This window comes from Colobus angolensis, unplaced genomic scaffold, assembly GCF_000951035.1.
Source record: "Colobus angolensis palliatus isolate OR3802 unplaced genomic scaffold, Cang.pa_1.0 Scaffold25, whole genome shotgun sequence".
Classification (NCBI taxonomy): Eukaryota; Metazoa; Chordata; class Mammalia; order Primates; family Cercopithecidae; genus Colobus; species Colobus angolensis.
In genome coordinates, this window is record NW_012115710.1 from 4079233 (window position 1) to 4098138 (window position 18906).

General features: G+C 54.8%; 1 protein-coding gene and 1 long non-coding RNA gene across 2 annotated transcripts in view; one reads left to right on the forward strand and one right to left on the reverse strand.

Moving 5' to 3' along the window:
- The window catches only part of LOC105514753, a 12805-nt gene extending 9358 nt beyond the window's left edge, over positions 1–3447 (forward strand). The window contains exon 3 of the long non-coding RNA XR_001002222.1: positions 2436–3447. This is a non-coding gene — a long non-coding RNA (uncharacterized LOC105514753). The remainder of the gene's footprint in view (positions 1–2435) is intronic.
- A 2097-nt stretch (positions 3448–5544) lies between these two features.
- The window catches only part of MED25 (mediator complex subunit 25), a 17713-nt gene continuing 4351 nt past the window's right edge, over positions 5545–18906 (reverse strand). The window contains exons 4-18 of the mRNA XM_011946354.1: positions 14311–14409; positions 13768–13888; positions 12906–13068; positions 12640–12770; positions 12249–12336; positions 11960–12153; positions 11387–11515; positions 10828–10913; positions 10690–10747; positions 10432–10539; positions 7350–7541; positions 6915–6986; positions 6579–6797; positions 6118–6298; positions 5545–5678 (exon numbers count right to left, since the gene is read on the reverse strand). Coding sequence (XP_011801744.1) covers positions 5581–5678; positions 6118–6298; positions 6579–6797; positions 6915–6986; positions 7350–7541; positions 10432–10539; positions 10690–10747; positions 10828–10913; positions 11387–11515; positions 11960–12153; positions 12249–12336; positions 12640–12770; positions 12906–13068; positions 13768–13888; positions 14311–14409 — 1939 coding nt within the window. The 3' untranslated portion in view covers positions 5545–5580. The remainder of the gene's footprint in view (positions 5679–6117; positions 6299–6578; positions 6798–6914; positions 6987–7349; positions 7542–10431; positions 10540–10689; positions 10748–10827; positions 10914–11386; positions 11516–11959; positions 12154–12248; positions 12337–12639; positions 12771–12905; positions 13069–13767; positions 13889–14310; positions 14410–18906) is intronic.

Consider the following 18906-nt stretch of genomic DNA (forward strand, 5'->3'; position numbering starts at 1 on the left):
ACAACTAATTTTTGTATTTTTACTAGAGACAGGCTTTCACCATGTTGGCCAGGCTAATCTCAAACTCCTGGCCTTAAGTGATCTGCCTGCCTCAGCCTCCCAAAGTGCTGGGATTACAGGCGTGAGCCACCACGCCCAGCCAGGATGCATTTTTAAAATAGAAATGGGGTCTCACCATGTTGGCCAGGCTGGTACTGAAACCCTGGCCTCAAGTGATTCTCCTACCTCGGCTTCCCAAAGTGCTGGGATCACAGGCGTGAGGCCCAGCTTGGCATGCATTTCTAGAAACAGTTTTACCCACATTTTACCTTCTTAGAGTGCATTTCAGCCGAAAGATGACAACAGTGGCTACTAGCAGCTCTCCTGTGTCCAGGACTGAGCTGGGCCAGATCGTGTATTCCTTATGAGAATCCTCTGGGGTAGTCACTATTTGACACATGGGGAAAGTGAGGCTCAGAGATGTGCAAGGACCTGCCTGAGGTCACAGAGCTAATCAGCACAAATCTCGGGATTAAACCCTGCTGTTCTAGGGTTTTCCCTATTTCTTGCCTTAGGAGAACCTTGCAGAGAAAAACTTTCCCAAAAGATTTGCTCCGTTGGTGTTGGCTGGTTCTAAGGTGCACGTGAAGTTCTTAGGCCTTATTGTCACCTGGCCTATGAAATGGGGAGGTGAGTCCCATGTGTCTAGATCTGGCCTCACTCCTTGGGCCTCCTTTTTTTTTTTTGAGGAGTTTTGCTCTTGTTGCCCAGGCTGGAGTGCAATGGTGCAATCTCGGCTCACTGCAACCTCCGCCTCCTGAGTTCAAGCGATTCTCTTGCCTCAGCCTCCCAAGTAGCTGGGACTATAGTTATGTGCCACCACGGCCAACTAATTTTGTATTTTTAGTAAAGATGGGGTTTCACCATGTTAGTCGGGCTGGTCTTGAACTCCCAATCTCAGATGATCCACCCGCCTCGGCCTCCCAAAGTGCTGGGATTACAGGCGTGAGCCACTGCGCCAGGCCTGGGCCTCCTTTTTATTCCACACATTTCAGTGCCTTTTCATTTTAGGAAACTGTTCTAGTATGTGTAACTCAATACATTTTAAAAGTTAATTTTTTTTTAAATGCCAAGATGGTGAGAAAATATGTGTTAGTATTTTGTGTACCTTGAAACAAATATATTCTTAACACCCCTTTTGAGAAGGTGTCCTTTTTCTCCTAATTCTTCTTTGGAGCTGGTGGGTGGGCATTTTCTTTCACCCCTAACAGGTCTGCTACTATTAATAAGCAAACCCCGGTTCACTCCGGTAAACAAGTGTGATTAGGCCACGACAGTCCCTCTGGTTCCTCTAATTGAGTGTTAAGGTCAAGAGGGAGCCACTGGCATGAGATGGCCAAACTGGCGACTGGAAACCTTTCCTTTTAACCAATTTGTTTCTGATCCAAACCTGCGTTTCCCTTGCCGGGGGACGTGGCCACCCTGGTGGAAACACCGAAGGCTGCTTCCTGCTCCTCTCAGCGGCTTCTGACAGAGTCGATCGCTCCCTCCTCAAAAACACACAGCTTCCAGAATACCACACTTGCCTGGTTCTCCTCCTGGCTTCTGGCTCCCAGCCCAACCCTTACGCGTGGCTCTTTCTCAGGGTTCTGTCCTTGTTCTCGAGTCTTCTCCTTCTTCCAGAGGTCGCAAAATGGCGGCCTGGCGGCCTCATTAGACCCACAGGCAGATTTTGTTTGGTCCTCACAGTGTTTTTGGTTTCAATTTGAATGCCATTAGGCGGGGCAAGCACTCTCCAAGTTCGCCACAGTCCCCATCATTCCCTGTTGTCTTACACCCGTCCACTTCACACATTTTCATCACCTGCCTGGTCCCTGAAGCCATCTGAGTTTTCAAAAACCCCTGCTACACAGGCTGCCTGGGAAATCCCCCACTTTCACTTCTCCGCTGTCACCAGTGCCTCCTGCTCCACACGCACATTCCTGAGGATCGCCTAGAGAGCTTGCTCACACGACTCCCAGACCCCCGCCCGCCCCCCGCTGGATCCAACAGTTCCAGGGCAGGGATGGGAAACTCACATGCCTCCAGGGGCCAGGCGGGTCACATAAATGAGTGAACTAGCCAGGTATAAGAAAAGTCGACGGCCAGAAATATCATCAAATCGGATCTTTACTGAACTATGGTGAATGCATGGAACATAATACAAACACGGATGGTACTGGAGTTTATATTTTTAAATTCAAAATTGAAAAAATACAAATTGAAAAATAGAAATATTTAATTATTAAAATTTTCTCTTTCATAATTCTTTTTGCGCCTTTGAGTTGAAGCCAAAAGGCTGGCGTCTTCCCTTCCACACCAAGATGTGTCAGGCCTTGGGGTGGCACGGTGGGGATGGGCAGTTTAGAATTCAGCCTTGAATCCTTAAACTGGGAACAATGTTTAATTTGATTCAGGTTCATAACGGAAAACAGCTGTTCGTAAGCGTGGGTACTCCCAAACATGGATATTCAGGACAACTACTGGAGATAGTTGTAGAATCTCACCATCTTCACACAGACTTGTATTTAGGAACCAGCGCCGTATTGCACTGTAGTTCAATTACTATTTATGGTCTGTATTCACACAAGAAACATTTACCAACAAAGGCAAACTGGACAGTGTCTCTTCCTTCTCATGAGTCCGGATTCCGAGGGCCTTTGGGGGAATTTGGTCTTCCACCCCAGGACGTAGGTGAATATAGTCCGGGCCACGTCTTTTACTTCTGAAAGCCAACTGTGGCGTAGGAAAGAGTAAACGCTTTTTTTCCTTGCTGGTGGATTCCCCGTTTTTGCCAGGACCAAAAATATACCATCTTACATTCAAGTAGCTGTTTGTGGACATCCTTGCGGAGAAATATTCAGTGTTCAGAACGGTCATAACCTTGACCAGAAGTCTTTGACTAACCTTCTCAGGGGAACCCACTGTGGCTTTTGCTTGATTTAAAATGAACCAAGCTGATTAACTTGTACAGTTCCGATTTCTTCCACAACCAAGTCACAGAGCTTCTGTGAAATCTCTCAGGTCAAGTCATCATCAACTCACTCGTGACTAAGGCCCAGGAGTGGAAGTGTCAAGAGCATCACGGTGTATTCTGTTCAGCTGCTCAGAACAAGTCAACTCCTGATGATGGATGCAACGACCTGACTTCCGTGTCCTTGCCAAATGCTGTCACCTTGGATCAAGGTGTCCTGTCAAGTCCCCCTGTCATGACAGCTGTCTGTAGTTGTGCTTCAGAACTCTGGCCAGTCTATGTGAAACTTTTCTTTTCTCTCAATATACAAAAAAAAAAAAATGAGTCCTTTCCCAGTGTTGGGCCCACCATGGCACCATGCCACAGACTTCTTCGGTCACATCAAGTTTCTTAACACCACAAATAAATAAAGCTAACTGGGTGGTAATAGTTTATGAGCAGCGAAAGAAAAGGCCACAATCAATTTGACTCTTTCAAGCAACTGGACTTGTAAATCCCCCGAGTTATCTCCAACTCACTGTGCAATGCAAATGCCCGTTAGACTTAAATAATGGTCTCAACAGTCATGTGTTTCTGTAAAGGACACGTCACTCTGCTCCTTTATCAACTCGCCATCTGCTGTAGCTCTGAATGCCCAGGTCATTCTTCTCACGTGATTCCGGAACGGCGTACCACTGCCGCACCACTTCTGTTAATTCGCTTTTCAAGACAAACCCTACTGACATTTGAGTCCCTTTTTCAGTTCGCTGAGGATGGCGTCTCGAGTCTGCTCTGTGTACTGGTCGTAGCTCTTGCTATGCTTTGATTCGTAGTGGCGTTTCAGGTTGTATTCTTTCAACACAGACACGATTTGTTTGCATATTAAACACGTAGGCACGCTCTTCACTTCCACAAAGAAATAGGCTCGCTCCCACTTTTCTCGAAACACGCGGCCCTCTCCTTCTCTCTTTCGTTTTGCCGCTTGTGATAGAGACATGAGTACAAGAAAGATTTCACTTTCCTCTGAATGCTACCACAGAACAACCACAGTGCAAGCCCTGTGACAAAGGCAGTGACTCTCTGCCTCACGGGGGAGCCAAGAGGGAGTGGTGGGGACTATGGCGAACCGGAGAGCACACGCCCCATGGAGAGGGGCAGCTCCAGCCCGTTGTTGCCAGGCAGAAGGGCGGGCCCAGGGGTGCCAATTCTTCTGACTTGTCAAAAGATGCCAAGACTGCAGATTTTGTGTGTGTGTGTGTGTGTGTGTGTGAATTAACCTGATTTTTATAACTAACTGAAGAAAAAAATGCCACATATGCTAACACAGAGAAGGCCAAACAAAACTCATCTGCACCATGGCCCATAGGCCACCAGATTGCAATCTCTCTCCTGGGGTGGGGCCCGTGAATCTGTACGTTAACCAGCATCCAAAATGATGTGGATGCTGGTGGTCCAGGCATGGACCGCGCTCTCAGCAACACTGGTCCAGAGTCCAACAACAGACAACACTCTCCAGCTCCAGGAGAGACCACCCTGCGCTCCAAGCCTGTCTGGATCCCCTGCCCTCAGGATGTCTCTGAGGCCATCCTTTAGGTCCCTCACCTTGCCACATCCCAAACCTGTTCCCAGCTGGGTATTCCATCCTGGGAACAGACCCACCATCTTCCCGCCCACAGCCCTGGAAGGTCAGTCTCTGATGTGGACCCAGGGACCACCCTCTCTCCATGTGCGATCTTGTCTGCTTCTGTGGCTTGAACCGCCAAACATACGCTGTCCCCTAAGGACACGTCCTGAGCTCCCAACATGGCACCTGTCACCTGGACGTCCCTTGGACCACGTACACTTACTACCAGCTCCTCCCAGGAGCCCCACCACCTACCATCACGTACGCCTGACCCCAGGAGCCAACCTCTACCCCAGTCCCCAGCATCCCCACCACCCAGCCTCACCCCTCCTGGCCTCCTGTCTGCGTCTCATCACGCTCCACAGCTGAGAGGGCTCTTTCTAACATCCAGAGCCAGCCTAGGCCCGCCCCACCGCTCAAAGTCTCCTGGTTCTCCTGTGTCCCCAGGACAAACCATGGGCTGCTCAGTTTGGCATCTGAGCTCCTCAAACTCTGCACCTGCCCATCTCTCTACACGAGCTCCCTACACACTCACGCTCCAGAAGCATCCATCAACTTGCTCCTCTTAACGTCCCAGGCTTCCTCCTGTCTTTGAGTATTCAAATTGTTGTTCTCTGCACCCAGATCACCCCTCACCTCCTTCCCTCCCGGCCTGACAGATGATTCTCTTTCAAGACTCTGAGGACCTGGGGCTGGGTCAGACACCTCTTCCAGGCTCCCATGGTGCCCCGCTGCCTCCATAAGAGCTTGAGTCCTGAGCGCTGCCTGCCTGTCCCTGCATCTCCCACGAAGCAGGGTGCACCAGACTGCCTCTGACTCACCGCGGAGGCCCCAGCGTCACCCACCCAGGGCCCCAGGGATGTCTGCTGAAGTGAGAACAAGGACAGAGATGCCCCCTGGGGTTTCCTCCTGCCCAGTCCTGGGGGATGTCAGTGACGGGAGCCGGGGCGTGTGTTAAAAAGGAACTTTATTGGGTGTTGGGGATTCAGATGAGATCCATGAGGATGTCGTCCTCCATGACGCTGGGCTGCAGGCCCGGCTGGGGGACCGGGCCTCGGGGACCCCCGCTCAGCAGCATCTGACCTGAGGGGCAGTGGGGAAGGGACTGCATCTCCCAGTAGGCCCTTGGGCCCAGGAGGGCCCAGAGGCACTAAGTTTTCTAGGCAGCCCTTGGGGGACCCAACAGAAGCACCTTCTAACCCCATCTAGTTACAAATATGCTGTTTCCCATGAGCCTTTGGGAGCCCTTCTCCAAAACTACTTCTCTGGCCCTAAGACCACATTTCCCAGCAATCCCAGGAGCACACACAGGAGGATCATGGGAAACACTCTCAACCCACTAGGTCCTTGAACCCATGGGCTGTACTTTCCCAGAGTACACAGAGCTCTGCAGCCCGTGGGGGAAACCCTCATTCTTGGATCCTATGTCTTTACTTCCCAGGAGCACTTGGTCTCGGTGCTCTAGCCCAGGAGCTGCTGGGACACTCAGTCCAGACCTCTGCCCTCCCCCGGGTCCCCTTACCTGGCAGTGGAGCCCGCGGGGGAAGCTGTGCGGGCCAGGACTGGGCAGGTGGTGGATGCAGGAGTGGGGGCCCCAACTGGGGCTGCCCCAGGCCCTGGTGTGGTGGGGGCAGCAGTGCAGGAGCCCCTGGTGGCTGGAGGTGGTGGAGGGAGGCCTGGGGTGGGGGCACCCCGGTCTGCGGCTGGGAGAACACAGAGAGTAGCTCAGAGGCTCCTGATAGAGACTCTCCACCTCCCAACACAGACACTGCTCAGAGATTGCATCAGCTAGTGGGGAGGAGAAGGTTTTCTTCAAAGGTAGGGGATGGACGGAGAGAAGGTGATCTGTCTTCTGCCTAAAGCCCTGGGCGGGTCTCCATTCACACCCACTGACCACAGTCAACCTCCCTCCTCCCAGACAACAGGACCAGAACCGCCAGGGCCAAGATCTGGAACTCCCACCACCCCACCCCCACATCTCACCGGTGGCGGGTTGAGGAGGAGGCTTCGCAGCTGGGGGTTGGCCCCAGGGTTCTGGGGCCGAAGGATGGGTCCAGGAGGGGGTGGGCCAGAAGCTGTTCCAGGAGGGCCTTGGGGGGCACCTGGGGGGGGCTGGGCAGTACCTTGGGGCTGGGGCTGCCCCGTGGCCCCAGAGGCCCCTACAGTACCCTGAGGCTGGGACTGTGGTGGGCGGAGCTGGAGCTGGTGGGAAGAGACACAGGCGTGAGGGAGATGGGCCTCACGTCCCTCCTGCAGGCACAGAGAGCAGCCTCTGGGGCCTCCCCCACCCAGCCTCCACTCCGCCAGCCCTGTCCTCACCAGATTCTGTGAGGGCCTCGCTTGGTCCTCCAGAATGGGCCCCAGCCCTGGGGGTGCCTGCTGTCCCCCCATCTGCACGAGGAGAGAGGGGCAGGTCAGTAACTGAGGGTGGTGGCGTCCTGAATCTGAGGCAGGAGGACCTGTGTCCTGAAGGGAACTCGTAAGGAGATGGGGACATTCTCTTTGGGGGTGAGTGGTCTGGGAGGGACGCTGTACGCTCCAAGGTCCCCACCCAGTAGGAAGCTCTGTGTCAAGGCTTTGACGTGGGTGCTGAAAAAGGAGAGAGACTGCAAGAAAATGTGAGTGGGACTTAGCTTGGGGGTGCCATGTATTGGGAGAAGGGTGGGCGTCTGTGGTCCTGGAGATTCCGGGGGGCCATGTGGGGCCCGGGCAGGAGGGGGTCGGAGTGCTGGTTTGGGGACTGTGACCACTCACTCCTCGCTGCTGCTGCTCCAGCTTCTGCTGCTGGACCTGCTTGTGGTTGGTGATGACCTGCCGGATGCCGTTGACGAAGCCGCTCTGGTCGTAGGGGATGAGGCCCATGAAAATCTTTTTCTTGGACGAGTACAGGAGCATGAGCACGCGCACCTCACAGGGTGCCGTGTGGGGGAAGTGCACGCAGCCCGCCTGGGTGGACAACAGCTCTTCAGAACCATTTATGCCCTGAAAGAGGCAGCCCCGACCCCCTCCCCATTCCAGAAGATTCTAGAGGCCCCCTGGACAAGGGGAGGTGAGGTTTCTGCTATAGAAGGTTGAGGAGAACAGGTGTGCTGTGGGCTGCTCCAGAGACAGAAACTGAGGCACTCAGGGCAAGCTGGGGTTCTGGCTGCCCACTGAGAAGGAAAGCAGAGAGAAAGAGCTGGAACCCAGCTCCTCAACCTTTGGCCATCACCTGCTCCTCATGGGATGCCCCAGTTTCCTTGGGCATTAAATGCCACGGCTGCCTCCTTAAAGGGCTGCTGAGAGTCACAGCCGTGACAGAGGGGCTTAGATGCAGAGCGCAGTACCCACAGCCCTGTGATCAACGGTGGTGTCGGATCCCAGGTATTCAAGAGATCCTCCAGGCCTCAGCATCGGCCAGTGTACCCCATGGGGAGTGCTCCCACATCACAGGGTCGTTGTGACTATGGGATGTCCGATCCACAGCAAGAGCCCTGCCCGAGGCTCAGCCCACAGGAAGCACCCAGGAAACATCACTGGTCATCAGGGGGGTAACACATGGAGCGTTCAGGGCAGGGGCTCCTGAGGGAGGCGAGGCTGACCTTGGCCAAGTGAGCTGACTTCTCTGAGCCTCGGTTTCCTGCCTGAGACAGACACTGCTAGCTGCCTAATCCATATCCAAGTGTCCTCCTCCCCTGCATTCCCAATGCCATCTGGGGCTGCAACATGTCCCAGCCCCAGACAGTCATGGATATCTGTTCCCAGCAGCCTCCCATCAACTAGGTGCTGCCCAGTGGCCTAGGGTCTGGGCCAGGAGGTGAAAGGGAGGCCTGCTCGGGAATCTGAGAAAGTTTCTGCTGTCTTGAAGAAAGGGAAATACACAGCCCCCCTTCCCCTCCTTCATGAAAGCATACGGAATGCCTGGAGCCATGAGAGCTACCTTGTGACTATAAACGAGAGGTCAAGAGAATCACAGGGCCCTGCCCCTGATGTCACAGACCTATGAAACCAACCCCAATAGCTGGCCCCCTCTGGATGTCCTATTCTGTGCAAAAAAATAAATGCCTGCTCCTACAATGCCTGTCCTCTCAGAACCAGCTGCCACAGTGTGGCCATGTGGACAGGCCATGTGCAGACACTGGGATGGCCGGTCCTAGCCAAGCCCCAGCCAACAGCCAGTGCTGTGTGTGGAGCTGTTTTTGTTCATTTGTTTTGTTTTTTGAGATAGAGTCTCGCTCTGTCCCAGGCTGGAGTGCAGTGGTGCGATCTTGACTCACTGCAAGCTCCGCCTCCCGGGTTCATGCCATTCTCCTGCCTCAGCCTCTGGAGTAGCTAGGACTACAGGCGCCCGCCACCACACCTGGCTCACTTTTTGTATTTTTAGCAGAGACGGGGTTTCACCGTGTTAGTCAGGATGGTCTCAATCTCCTGACCTCGTGATCCGCCCACCTCGGCCTCCCAAAGTTCTGGGATTACAGGCGAGAGCCACCATGCCTGGCCTATGAGGAGCGCCTATTTTAAACATCCAGCCCAGTCAAGCTTTCAGACGACCAGAGTCTCAGCTGCCATCTGATGGCAACCCCATGAGAGTCCCCAAGCGAGATGGCCCATTGAGCCCAGGTGACTCACAGAATCATAAGAGAAAATTTTTTCTGAGTGGCCCCAATTATCTGTTTGGAAAACTATGTTATTTGCACCCAGAAGCACTCCTCTCAGGAATGCCTTCTTCACACGGTTCTGTGAGGATCCTATGAGGTGATCCCCCTAAGGTCCTCTTTCCTGCAGGAGTGCCTGGTGTACAGAAGTAACTGATCTGCTCCTTCCCCGAGTTACAAGGTAAACTGTGTGTCTCAGAAAGCTATGCTGAGGCTGGGCGCGGTGGCTCACACTGGCAATCCTAGCAGTTTGGGAGGCCAAGGCGGGCAGATCACTTGAGGTCAGAAGTTCGAGACCAGCCTGGCCAACATGGTGAAACCCCGTCTCTACTAAAAACACAAAAATTAACCAGCCATGGTGGTGGGCACCTGTAATCCCAGCTACTCGGGAGGCTGAGGCAGGAGAATCGCTTGAACCCGGGAGACGGAAGTTGCTGTGAGCCAAGATTGCACTACTACACTCCAGCCTGGATGACAAAAGTGAAACTCTGTCTCAAAAAACAAATTCAGAAAGCTAAACTGAGGTTCCACTCTCCAGCACCTGTGAAGGTGACTCTATCTGGAAAGAAGGTCTTTGCAGTTGTAGTAAGATGAGGTCAGGAAAATGGGGCCTAATCCAAAATGACTGATGTCCTTCTAACCACAGGGACACAGAGATACAGAGAATGCCGCATGGAGACACACACAGAGGGAAGACAGCCACAGGATCGAGAAAGATCCTGGAGTGATGACACCTGCAGCCTGGGGTTACTGGCCAGAAGAGGCAACGAAGAGGCCTTCCCTCGAGCCTCTAGAGAGAGTGCGGTCCTGCCGACACCCTGACCTTGGGCTTCTGGCCTCCAGAACTGGGATAGAACACGTTTCTGTTGTTTTGAGCCCCTCTGCTTGTAGTAATGTGTTACCGCAGCCACAGGAAATGAACACATCCCATAAACCCATGCCAGAATCAACAGCTTCCTCCTAACTGCTCCAGTCACATCTATCTCACATTTTTAATGTGGAATATCCCTCAATCTGGTGCATACGATGATTATAATAAAAGTCAAGGCTCTAGAAGAAAGGCGAGGAACCTAAGGGCATGAAGTCCACCCAACCATCAAAAACGGCTTCCGTGGGCCCAGGCACTCTGGGATTCCCTTCAAAGGTCAGCAGAAAGCAGTACAAGAGTCAATGCCCCTCGGCCCCCAATGCCCTGGACTCACGAAGCCATTGCCCATGATGCGGTAGAGGCCTTTGAGAGACTCCAGGTCCTTGTTGGTGAAATGGAACTGGACCATCCTTGAGTTCCGGAACAAAGGGCCCAGGGTGGTCTGCGGGAGACACAGAAGTCAGCTGGCATGTTGGTGTGGGCAAGTGAGGTGGGGATACGAGGCAGGGAGTGGGGGTGGGGCAGGGAACAGGGAAGAGACAGTAGGGTGAGGGCTGCCCGGCAGCAGGGCTGGCCCTCCACCACCACTCACCAGCAGCTGCTGGGGGATGAGCTGCATGATCAGCTTCTGGGGCCACTGCTCGGTCTTCCTGGGGGGGTGATGCCAGGAGAGGTGTGAGGAGGGAGCCAGCCCCAGCCCCACCGCACCCCACCCCTGACAGTTACCTACAGGTTCTCGCCATGATTCACGTAGACCTGGCAGGGCAGTGACCGTGTCAGCTTGGTGTTGGCATCCACTGAGGCAGGTTTGGGTTTCTGAGGGGGAAAAAGAGCATGTCAAAGCAAAAAGGGCCATAAGCCTCAGTCCCCTTGAGCCCTCATGTCCTAGCCTGCTGGCCCCAAAGCTCAGGATGTTTCCCAGTTTAAGTCCCATGAGCTCCTGGCCCCTCCTCCAGACCAGCAAACCTTCAATTCCTCAAATGTTAGGGCTACGTGCCCGGCCCCTAATCCCACAATCCACTGTGCCCCAGGTGCTACATCGCCTGGGCCCTTCTCTGGGCCCCAAATCCTAGGCTTTTCTGGGTTCTCTGCATGGGGACTCTCCTCTGTACCGCAAGTCCCACTGCTCCATGGGGCTCCTGGCCTGGTCCCGCATCCCACGGGTCCAGCCCAAGGAATGCCCCCAAACCCAGCACTGCAAACCCCATGCATCTGACCCATGAGTCCCACATGCCCAGCCCCACGGCCCCAGGAGTCCCAAGTGCCCAATGGACCCTCAGGCCCCTCACCTCCTGCCACTCGAGGACCCCGCTCCATGCCAGAAGTTTATTGGAGACTGACTGCTGCCCACCGAGGGCTGGGGCTCCTAGCTGGGCTGGGGAAGGGCCACTCACCCCTCCTGGGGCCACAGTGCCTGCCTGCCAGAGAGGAGGAAGGAGGGCCATGAGAATGGGGAAAGAGGGGGGCCTCCGGGGGCCATCCTGTGAGGGCAAACCAGGAAGAAGGAAAGGCCCCTTCTTCTGCTCCTCCATTCCCAGAACAGCACTTGGCCAGCCCCAGGACCCCAAATGCTTGGACGCTGCAGGATTCGAGGACTCGTAAGCTGTGCAATGCCCCGGACTCCCAAACCCAGGATTCCTTGGGTTTCTCAGAACAGCCCTGACCCACCTGGAGCCATGAGCCTCCCCATTCCGTCCCCAGACCCTCATCTCAGGCATCTGCAGCACACGCACCATGAACCCCCAAGGCCCCAGGGCCACCAGATCCACACACCCCTGGAAGGCAAATGACTCATCCTCTAACTGTCCTAGCTGTGGGCAGCAGGAGGAAGGAGTGGGGGCAGGAGGCGTGCAGGCACCTACCATGGACGGTGCCCCGGGCTGCGCTGTGGGAGCCAGACCGGAGCCAGGGGCCACGGTGGAGACCAGACTGGGCTGGGAAGCAGGTGGTGGCTTGGGGGCGCCAGGGGGTCCTGGGGGTAGTGGGGGAGCTGGGGCCTGGCTGAAGGGGGGACCCACTCCGGGAGCAGCTTGCTGGAGGGGGGTAATGGGCGAGACTGTGGGAGAGACCAAGGGAAGAAGTGAGGAACAAGTGTGTGGAGAGAGGCCTGCCTGGCCCCTGCCCACCCTTCATCCTCGCCCCAGGACTCACAGCGAGGGCCCAGCCCAGCCTTCTGGTTCTTGGCAGCCTCCACTGCATTCTGGGCGGCCACCTGAGCTGCACTCAGGTTCCCAGGAACCTGTGGGTAGAAGGGAAGAAGGAAAGGGACTGGTGAGGACCATGGCCCTCCAGTCCTGGTGTCCCACGAGGCCATACCACCCACGGCCCCACAAGGCACAGCTGCCCCAGCTGGGATAGCTCAGGAGCTCACGACACCCATCACCCAGCAGATGAGCGTCCATGGCCCCAGGAGTCCCACCCTCCCAATGTCCCATGGGACTCCCATCATCCCACAATCTCCAACATGCAACTAGATCTCTCCCCAGGGGCCAGGGCTCCAGCAAGTCCCCAGAAGCATGTCCCTTCCTGGAAACATCCATACCTGGTACTGTGGGGGGACAGGGGGCAGAGGCTGCTGGGGAGCTGCTGATAGAGTAGCACCAGAGGGTGCGGCAGGAGGCAGGGGGACTGGCTGCTTTGGCTGGAGGGGGCCTGGGGCTGAGCCACCCCCAACTGAGAGCAGGAGGGATGGCCAACCCCAGAAAGGATTCAAGATGGAGAGAGGGGAGAGAAATCCAAAATCCAAGTCAGAGGGAGCTGGGGAAACACGTCGAGCCCCCATCCCCACGCGTGGTGCCCAGGCCTCACCAGGCAGCACGAGCCCCCGAACCAGCACCATGTGCCTTGGATCCTGGCTCACATCTGTGGGAGGCTGCAGCGGCTCCAGCAAGGCCGGGGGGGCTGCCTTCTCAAACAGAAGCCGAAGCGCAGGCAGCTTCCGTGGAGACACGATGGAGAAGTGGATCCCCCGCTATAGGAGAGGGGCCCAGCAGTCATGACGCGCCCCCTCCATAGGGGTGTTGGGGCCAGCCCCCAACCTATCACAGCTGCTGTGTGGTGGACGGCACCAGTCCTACAACCGCAATTCCCACTGGGCTTTGAGGCAGGAGACCCTGAAACCTAGTATTGCCTGCCCCGGGAGACTCTGGGTTCCAGTTTTGTCAGCAAGACTAAGTGGGCTAGGTGTGGAGGCTCACGTCTGTAATCCCAGGATTTTGTGAGACCGAGTCAGGCAGATCACGGGAGGCCAGGAGTTCGAAAGCAGCCTGGCCAACATGGTGAAACCTCGTCTCTACTAAAGATACAAAAATTAGCTGGGCGTGATGGTGGGTGTCTATAATCCCAGCTACTCGGGAAGCTGAAACACGAGAATTGCTTGAACCCAGGAGGCAGAGGCTGCAGTAAGCCAAGATCACACCACTGCACTCCAGCCTGGGTAACAGAGCCAGACTCTGTTTCAAAAAAAGAGAGTAAGCAAAGTTGGTCGCCAGTCTGTGACTATTCTGTGACTGAGTCCAGGCCCCCAGTGCCTCCTCCCTCAGACCCAGGAGTCCAGACCCCCAGTGCCTCCTCCCCTCAGACCCAAGAGTCCAGGCCCCCAGTGCCTCCTGCCTCAGACCCAAGACTCCTGGCCCCCGGACCCTCCTCCCTCAGACCCTGGAGTCCTCACCTCCCCAATCTGCTGCACGAGATTCTCAGTTGTGCATCCAGAGTACGTGGTGCTCTCAACAGCAGGCAACAGGTATGGGGGCGAGTTGCAGATGAGGAGGCAGACCCGGTGCGTCTGGCCACTACCAGGAATGAGAGAAGACATGGAGCCGGCAGCAACAGGGGCCCTGAGAAGGAACCCAGAGCCAGCACCAGTGGAGGCGCACATATTCCGCCTCATATGGAATCAGAAGCAATGCCCATACTTTACAGCTGACAACACTGAGGCTCTGAGAGGTTCTGGGATGTGCTCTCCGTCACCCAGCAGGCAGGGCACGCAGGAGTGACACCCACAGTTGGCACTGCTTCCTGATGGGGACGCTGAGACCAGGCACTGGCCAGACCTCCCCCAAGAACATACCTGCAGCCTCCTGGCTCGGCGTGCTTGGGGACACAGAGCCCATGCTCTACAGGGTGAGGCTAGAGGTAGAGCCACTCAACAGGCAAAGTGGTTCCGGGCCAGGCAGAGAGAGACTGACCCAGCCTGGGCGGAGGGGGCACTCACATCTGCTCACGCATCTTCTTGAAGTCATCAAACAGCTGCAAGGCTGTGCTGAGTCCTTCTGCGATGAGGCTGCAGCTCTCGCCACCCCCGCCCATGAACCTGGAGGGGCAGAGCGGTCAGCCCCAGGGTTGCCATCACCCCTGCCCCCAGGCCATGCTTGAAGAGCCTGCTCCCATGCTGTCTCCCACCCTATCCTGGAGTATGCACCTTGGGATGACAGGGACACTGCTGAGTTCCCTACCCGATCCCTGATGCTAGCACAGCATCAGTACCAGACAGGACAGGGGACACTTCTTGTGTGTGTTTGTTTTCTTTTTTTCTTTTTTTTTTTTGAGGCAGAGTCTCGCTCTGTCGCCCAGGCTGGGTCTTTGAGACGGAGTCTTGCTCTGTCACCCAGGCTGGAGTGTAGTGGCGCGATCTCAGCTCACTGCAAGCTCCGCCTCCCAGGTTCATGCCATTCTCCTGCTTCAGCCTCCTGAGTAGCTGGGACTACAGGTGCCCGCCACCACGCCCAGCAAATTTTTTGTGTTTTTAGTAGCGATGGGGTTTCACCGTGTTCGCCACGATGGTCTCGGTCTCCTGACCTCCTGATCCGCCCGCCTCGGCCTCCCAAAGTGCTGGGATTACAGACGTGAGCCACCGCGCCCGGTCGACATTTGTTGTCTTAATCATGAGGACTGGGAGGGAATGGGAAAGGGCTGGGAACCCCAAGCCTAGGATCCTGTGCTGACTCCAACCCTGGAGTGACTGACTCCCTGCCCAGCCTCCTGCTGTCCCTTTCCCTCTCTGGGCTGTCCGCTCCAAATCAGTCCTGGCCCCACTTCACCTTCCCGGCCAGAGACAGGGGCCTCCTCTGTCCTCCCAGTCTTATGGGTTGAAGTGTGCCCCCCTCAAAAAGACAGGTTGAGGTCCTAAAGTCCCAGTACCTCAGAAGGTGACCTGATTTGGAAAGATCTTTACACAGGTAATCGAGTTAAACTGCAGGCCCTAATCCACTATGGCTGGTGTCTGTGAAAAGGAGAAACGTGGACACGGACACACACACAGAGGAAAGACACAGGGACACAAAGAGACACAGGGAGCGGCCACGTGAGGATGGGTGATGCAGCCTCAGCCAGGAAGGTCTGGGCGCACCAGGCGCCAGGAGAGGCAGAAGAGCCCTTCCCCTATAAGGTTTCAGAGACAGCCTGGCCCTACCACCTGGATTTTGGACTTCCAGCCTCCAGGACCCTGAGACATCAATCTCCATTCTTCTGGCCAGTTTCTCATACTTTGCTACAGCAGCCCGGGAAACTAACACACACAGACTCTCGTTTCTCCTCCGCCTGATCTGCAGTCGCATCGCAGCATCTGTCCCACATGGGTTGTGGTCTGGGGATGGCCTCTCCTCAAGGGCAGCTGTGGTTGCCACCATTCTTCCGGTCACACGGTTGTGAGAGGCTGATCTTTGCTGCAGGGGACGTGTGTGGAGACTGAGCGCTCCTCTGAGGGTCTTGAGGGCCCTGTCCCTCTGAAGTGTGGTCTCTGACCCTACCTCCCCCAAGGCCGGGATGGGGTCTGAGTCCTCTCTCACCCCCAGGCTTGCCCACTACAGTGGGGCACGCGGGAGGCCTTAGGAAATGTAAGCTAAATGAACAAATGGCTACAGGCCCAACCGTGTCCATCAAGGCTAGAACCAACCCAGGCCCTTGGCCCGGCATCGGCCTGGCAACCGAGGCCTTCGAGTCCTGCACCCTGCTCTCCTGCTCCATGCCCGTGCCTGTAGGTCCTCTCGACGGATGAAGCCCAGACATCCAGGTCTCTGCATGTGCTGGCACACACCCATTCCGGCCCAGATGGAATCCAATGAAGCTTCGACACCCATCCTGGTGTGCCCTCCTGTAGGAAGCCTTACCTACGTGCCACCTAATTTTAGGGCCTGCCCTTAATGACATCATAGATCACCTGATACTGCAGCTGTCAAGCTTCTCTCCACACCGTGTGCAGTCCTCCATGAGAGACACCAAGGCGTCTGAGCCCCAGGTCACACAAGGCCTAGGAACCGTCTGCTGAGTACTCCGTGCACTGGAGACTTGGCAGGGCCATGCGGCGGGGCTCTCCGCTTCCTGTCTGAGTTCTCACACTGATTTCTTTCAGGTCCCACTCAGCTTGGCCAGTGAGCACACTGAGGCCTGGAGCCTTCTTCCCGCTCTCAGGGTACTCAGGTGCTGCTCCCAACCCACCACACACTTCCCAGCCTTCCTCTTCCTCACCATGCAAGACAGTTTTGCACACACGAATTTCAACTGTGCCCAAAGAGTTGGGATGAACCAACTCTGGACCCAGCCTTTCTGCTATAGGTGAAATTAAGCCAATGTATTCCTGGGCCTTTCTGCGACTCAAGCCAAAAGCACCCTGGCTGGGAATGGGGGAATGGGGAGCAGGCGCTTCATGCATATGAGGTGTCCCTTTGGGGTGATAAATTTTTTTTTTTTTGAGATGGAGTTTTGGTCTTGTTGTCCAGGCTGGAGGGCAATGGCACAATCTCAGCTCACCACTAACTTCGACTTCTGGTGCAAGTAATTCTCCTGCCTCAGCCTCCCGAGTAGCTGGGATTACAGGCATGAGGCACCACACGCAGCTAATTTTGTATTTTTAGTAGAGACAGGTTTCTACATGTTGGTCAGGTTGGTCTCGAACTCCCAACCTCAGGTGATCCACGCACCTCAGCCTCCCAAAGTTTTGGAAGTGGCTGCGTGCAATGGCTCATTGCAATTCTCCTGCCTCAAAAGGCTGAGGCAGGAGAATCGCTTGAACCTCAGGGATGGAGGCTGTAGTGAGCCGAGATCACACCACTGCACTCCAGCCTGGGGGAGAGAGAGATTCCATCCCAAAAACAAAACAAAACAAAACAAAAAAAAACTTATGAAGGGCCAGGCGCGATGGCTCACGCCTGTAATCCCAGCACTTTGGGAGGCCAAGGCGGGCGGATCACGAGGTCAGGAGATCGAGACCATCCCATCTCTACTAAAAATAAAAAAAAAATTAGCCAGGCGTGGTGGCAGGTACCTGTGGTCCCAGCTACTCAGGAGGTTGAGGCAGGAGAAGAGCGTGAACGCGGGAGGCAGAGCTTACAGTAAGCTGAAGTTGCACCACTGGACTCCAGCCTGGGCAACAGAGCGAGAGTCCATCTCAAAAAAAAAAAAAAAAAAAAAAAAAAAAAAAAAAAAAAAAAAACAACCACTTATGAGGAAAAGTGTGATAAACTAACCAGTTTGAGATGCTAAAACTTGCTTTTCTCTTACTGAACACTAAGTATAAGTTATCTGCTACAAGCTCAAAGGACGACATGTAATAAACATTTCATCAAAGAAACGTGAAAAACTTGAACAGAGGGAACACTATGGCTGGCTGCAAAATATGGCTAAAATATCATCAAGTTTATGATAAGCCTAAATTCCAAACAAACCCCTTGATATGGCAGACACAAAATAAAACTAAAAGCCCCCTAGGTGACACAGGTGGGCTCTGACTTGGGGCTCCCAAGTCCTTTAACTTACTCCCATTTGTTCTACCCAGTATCATTCCTCGGAGTCTTTGCTGCCCGCTTTCATGGGCTAACAGGTGCCTGGAGCCCCAGGAGGTACTGGTCAAAAAAAGTGAATGTTAAGAGCATCCGGCCATGACCAAGGGCTCCTTGCACACAGCCTGTCACCCAGGCAAATACTAGCTCAATGAGGGCCAGGACCTTGCCTGTCTCATGCCCACTAACTCCTTGGTGCCCAGGACAGTTTGTTCCACAAACATTTGTTGAATTAATGAGTGAACATATGAATGAACAACTGCGTTGTCATAATGTTCTGGGAAAGACACTGGTTCTATTTTCCTTCCATCTTTTCCCCCCGCCAAGACAGGGTCTCAGTCTTTCACCCAGGCTGGAGTGCGATGGCCCAATCTCGGCTCACTGCAACCTCCGCCTCCCAGTCTCAGTTGATCCTCCTACCTCAGCCTCCTGAGTAGCTGGGACTACAGGTGTGCACCACCATGCCTGGCTAATTTTTTCTATTTATTTGTTGTTTTTGTATTCATTCATTTATTCAACCAGTCTCCTGAAGCCCCATAGGTGCCAAGCACCAGCTGGAAGCAAATGGCAGAAGTACCCAGGGACCTGGACATTCACAGTCCAGAGGTGTGGGGCTGTGACAGGTCATGAGGACAGAGGAGGAAGCACCTGGCTGCAAGAACCAGGAAGGTTTCCCAGTGTATAAGACACCTGAGCGGGGTCTGGAAGGCTATGCAGTGTCTTCCATTCATTCTACAGATTTTACCCGAGGCCTCCCGTGTTACCAGGCCCTGTGTTGGCTGCCAGGGACTTGAGGAGCATCAGACTCGGATCTGGACTTCAAGAAGTCTCCATTTATTTTTTATTTTTTATTTTTTTTTGAGACGGAGTCTGGCTCTGTCGCCCAGGCTGGAGTACAGTGGCCGGATCTCAGCTCACTGCAAGCTCCGCCTCCTGGGTTTACACCATTCTCCTGCCTCAGCCTCCCGAGTAGCTGGGACTACAGGCGCCCGTCACTTCGCCCGGCTAGTTTTTTTGTATTTTTTAGTAGAGAC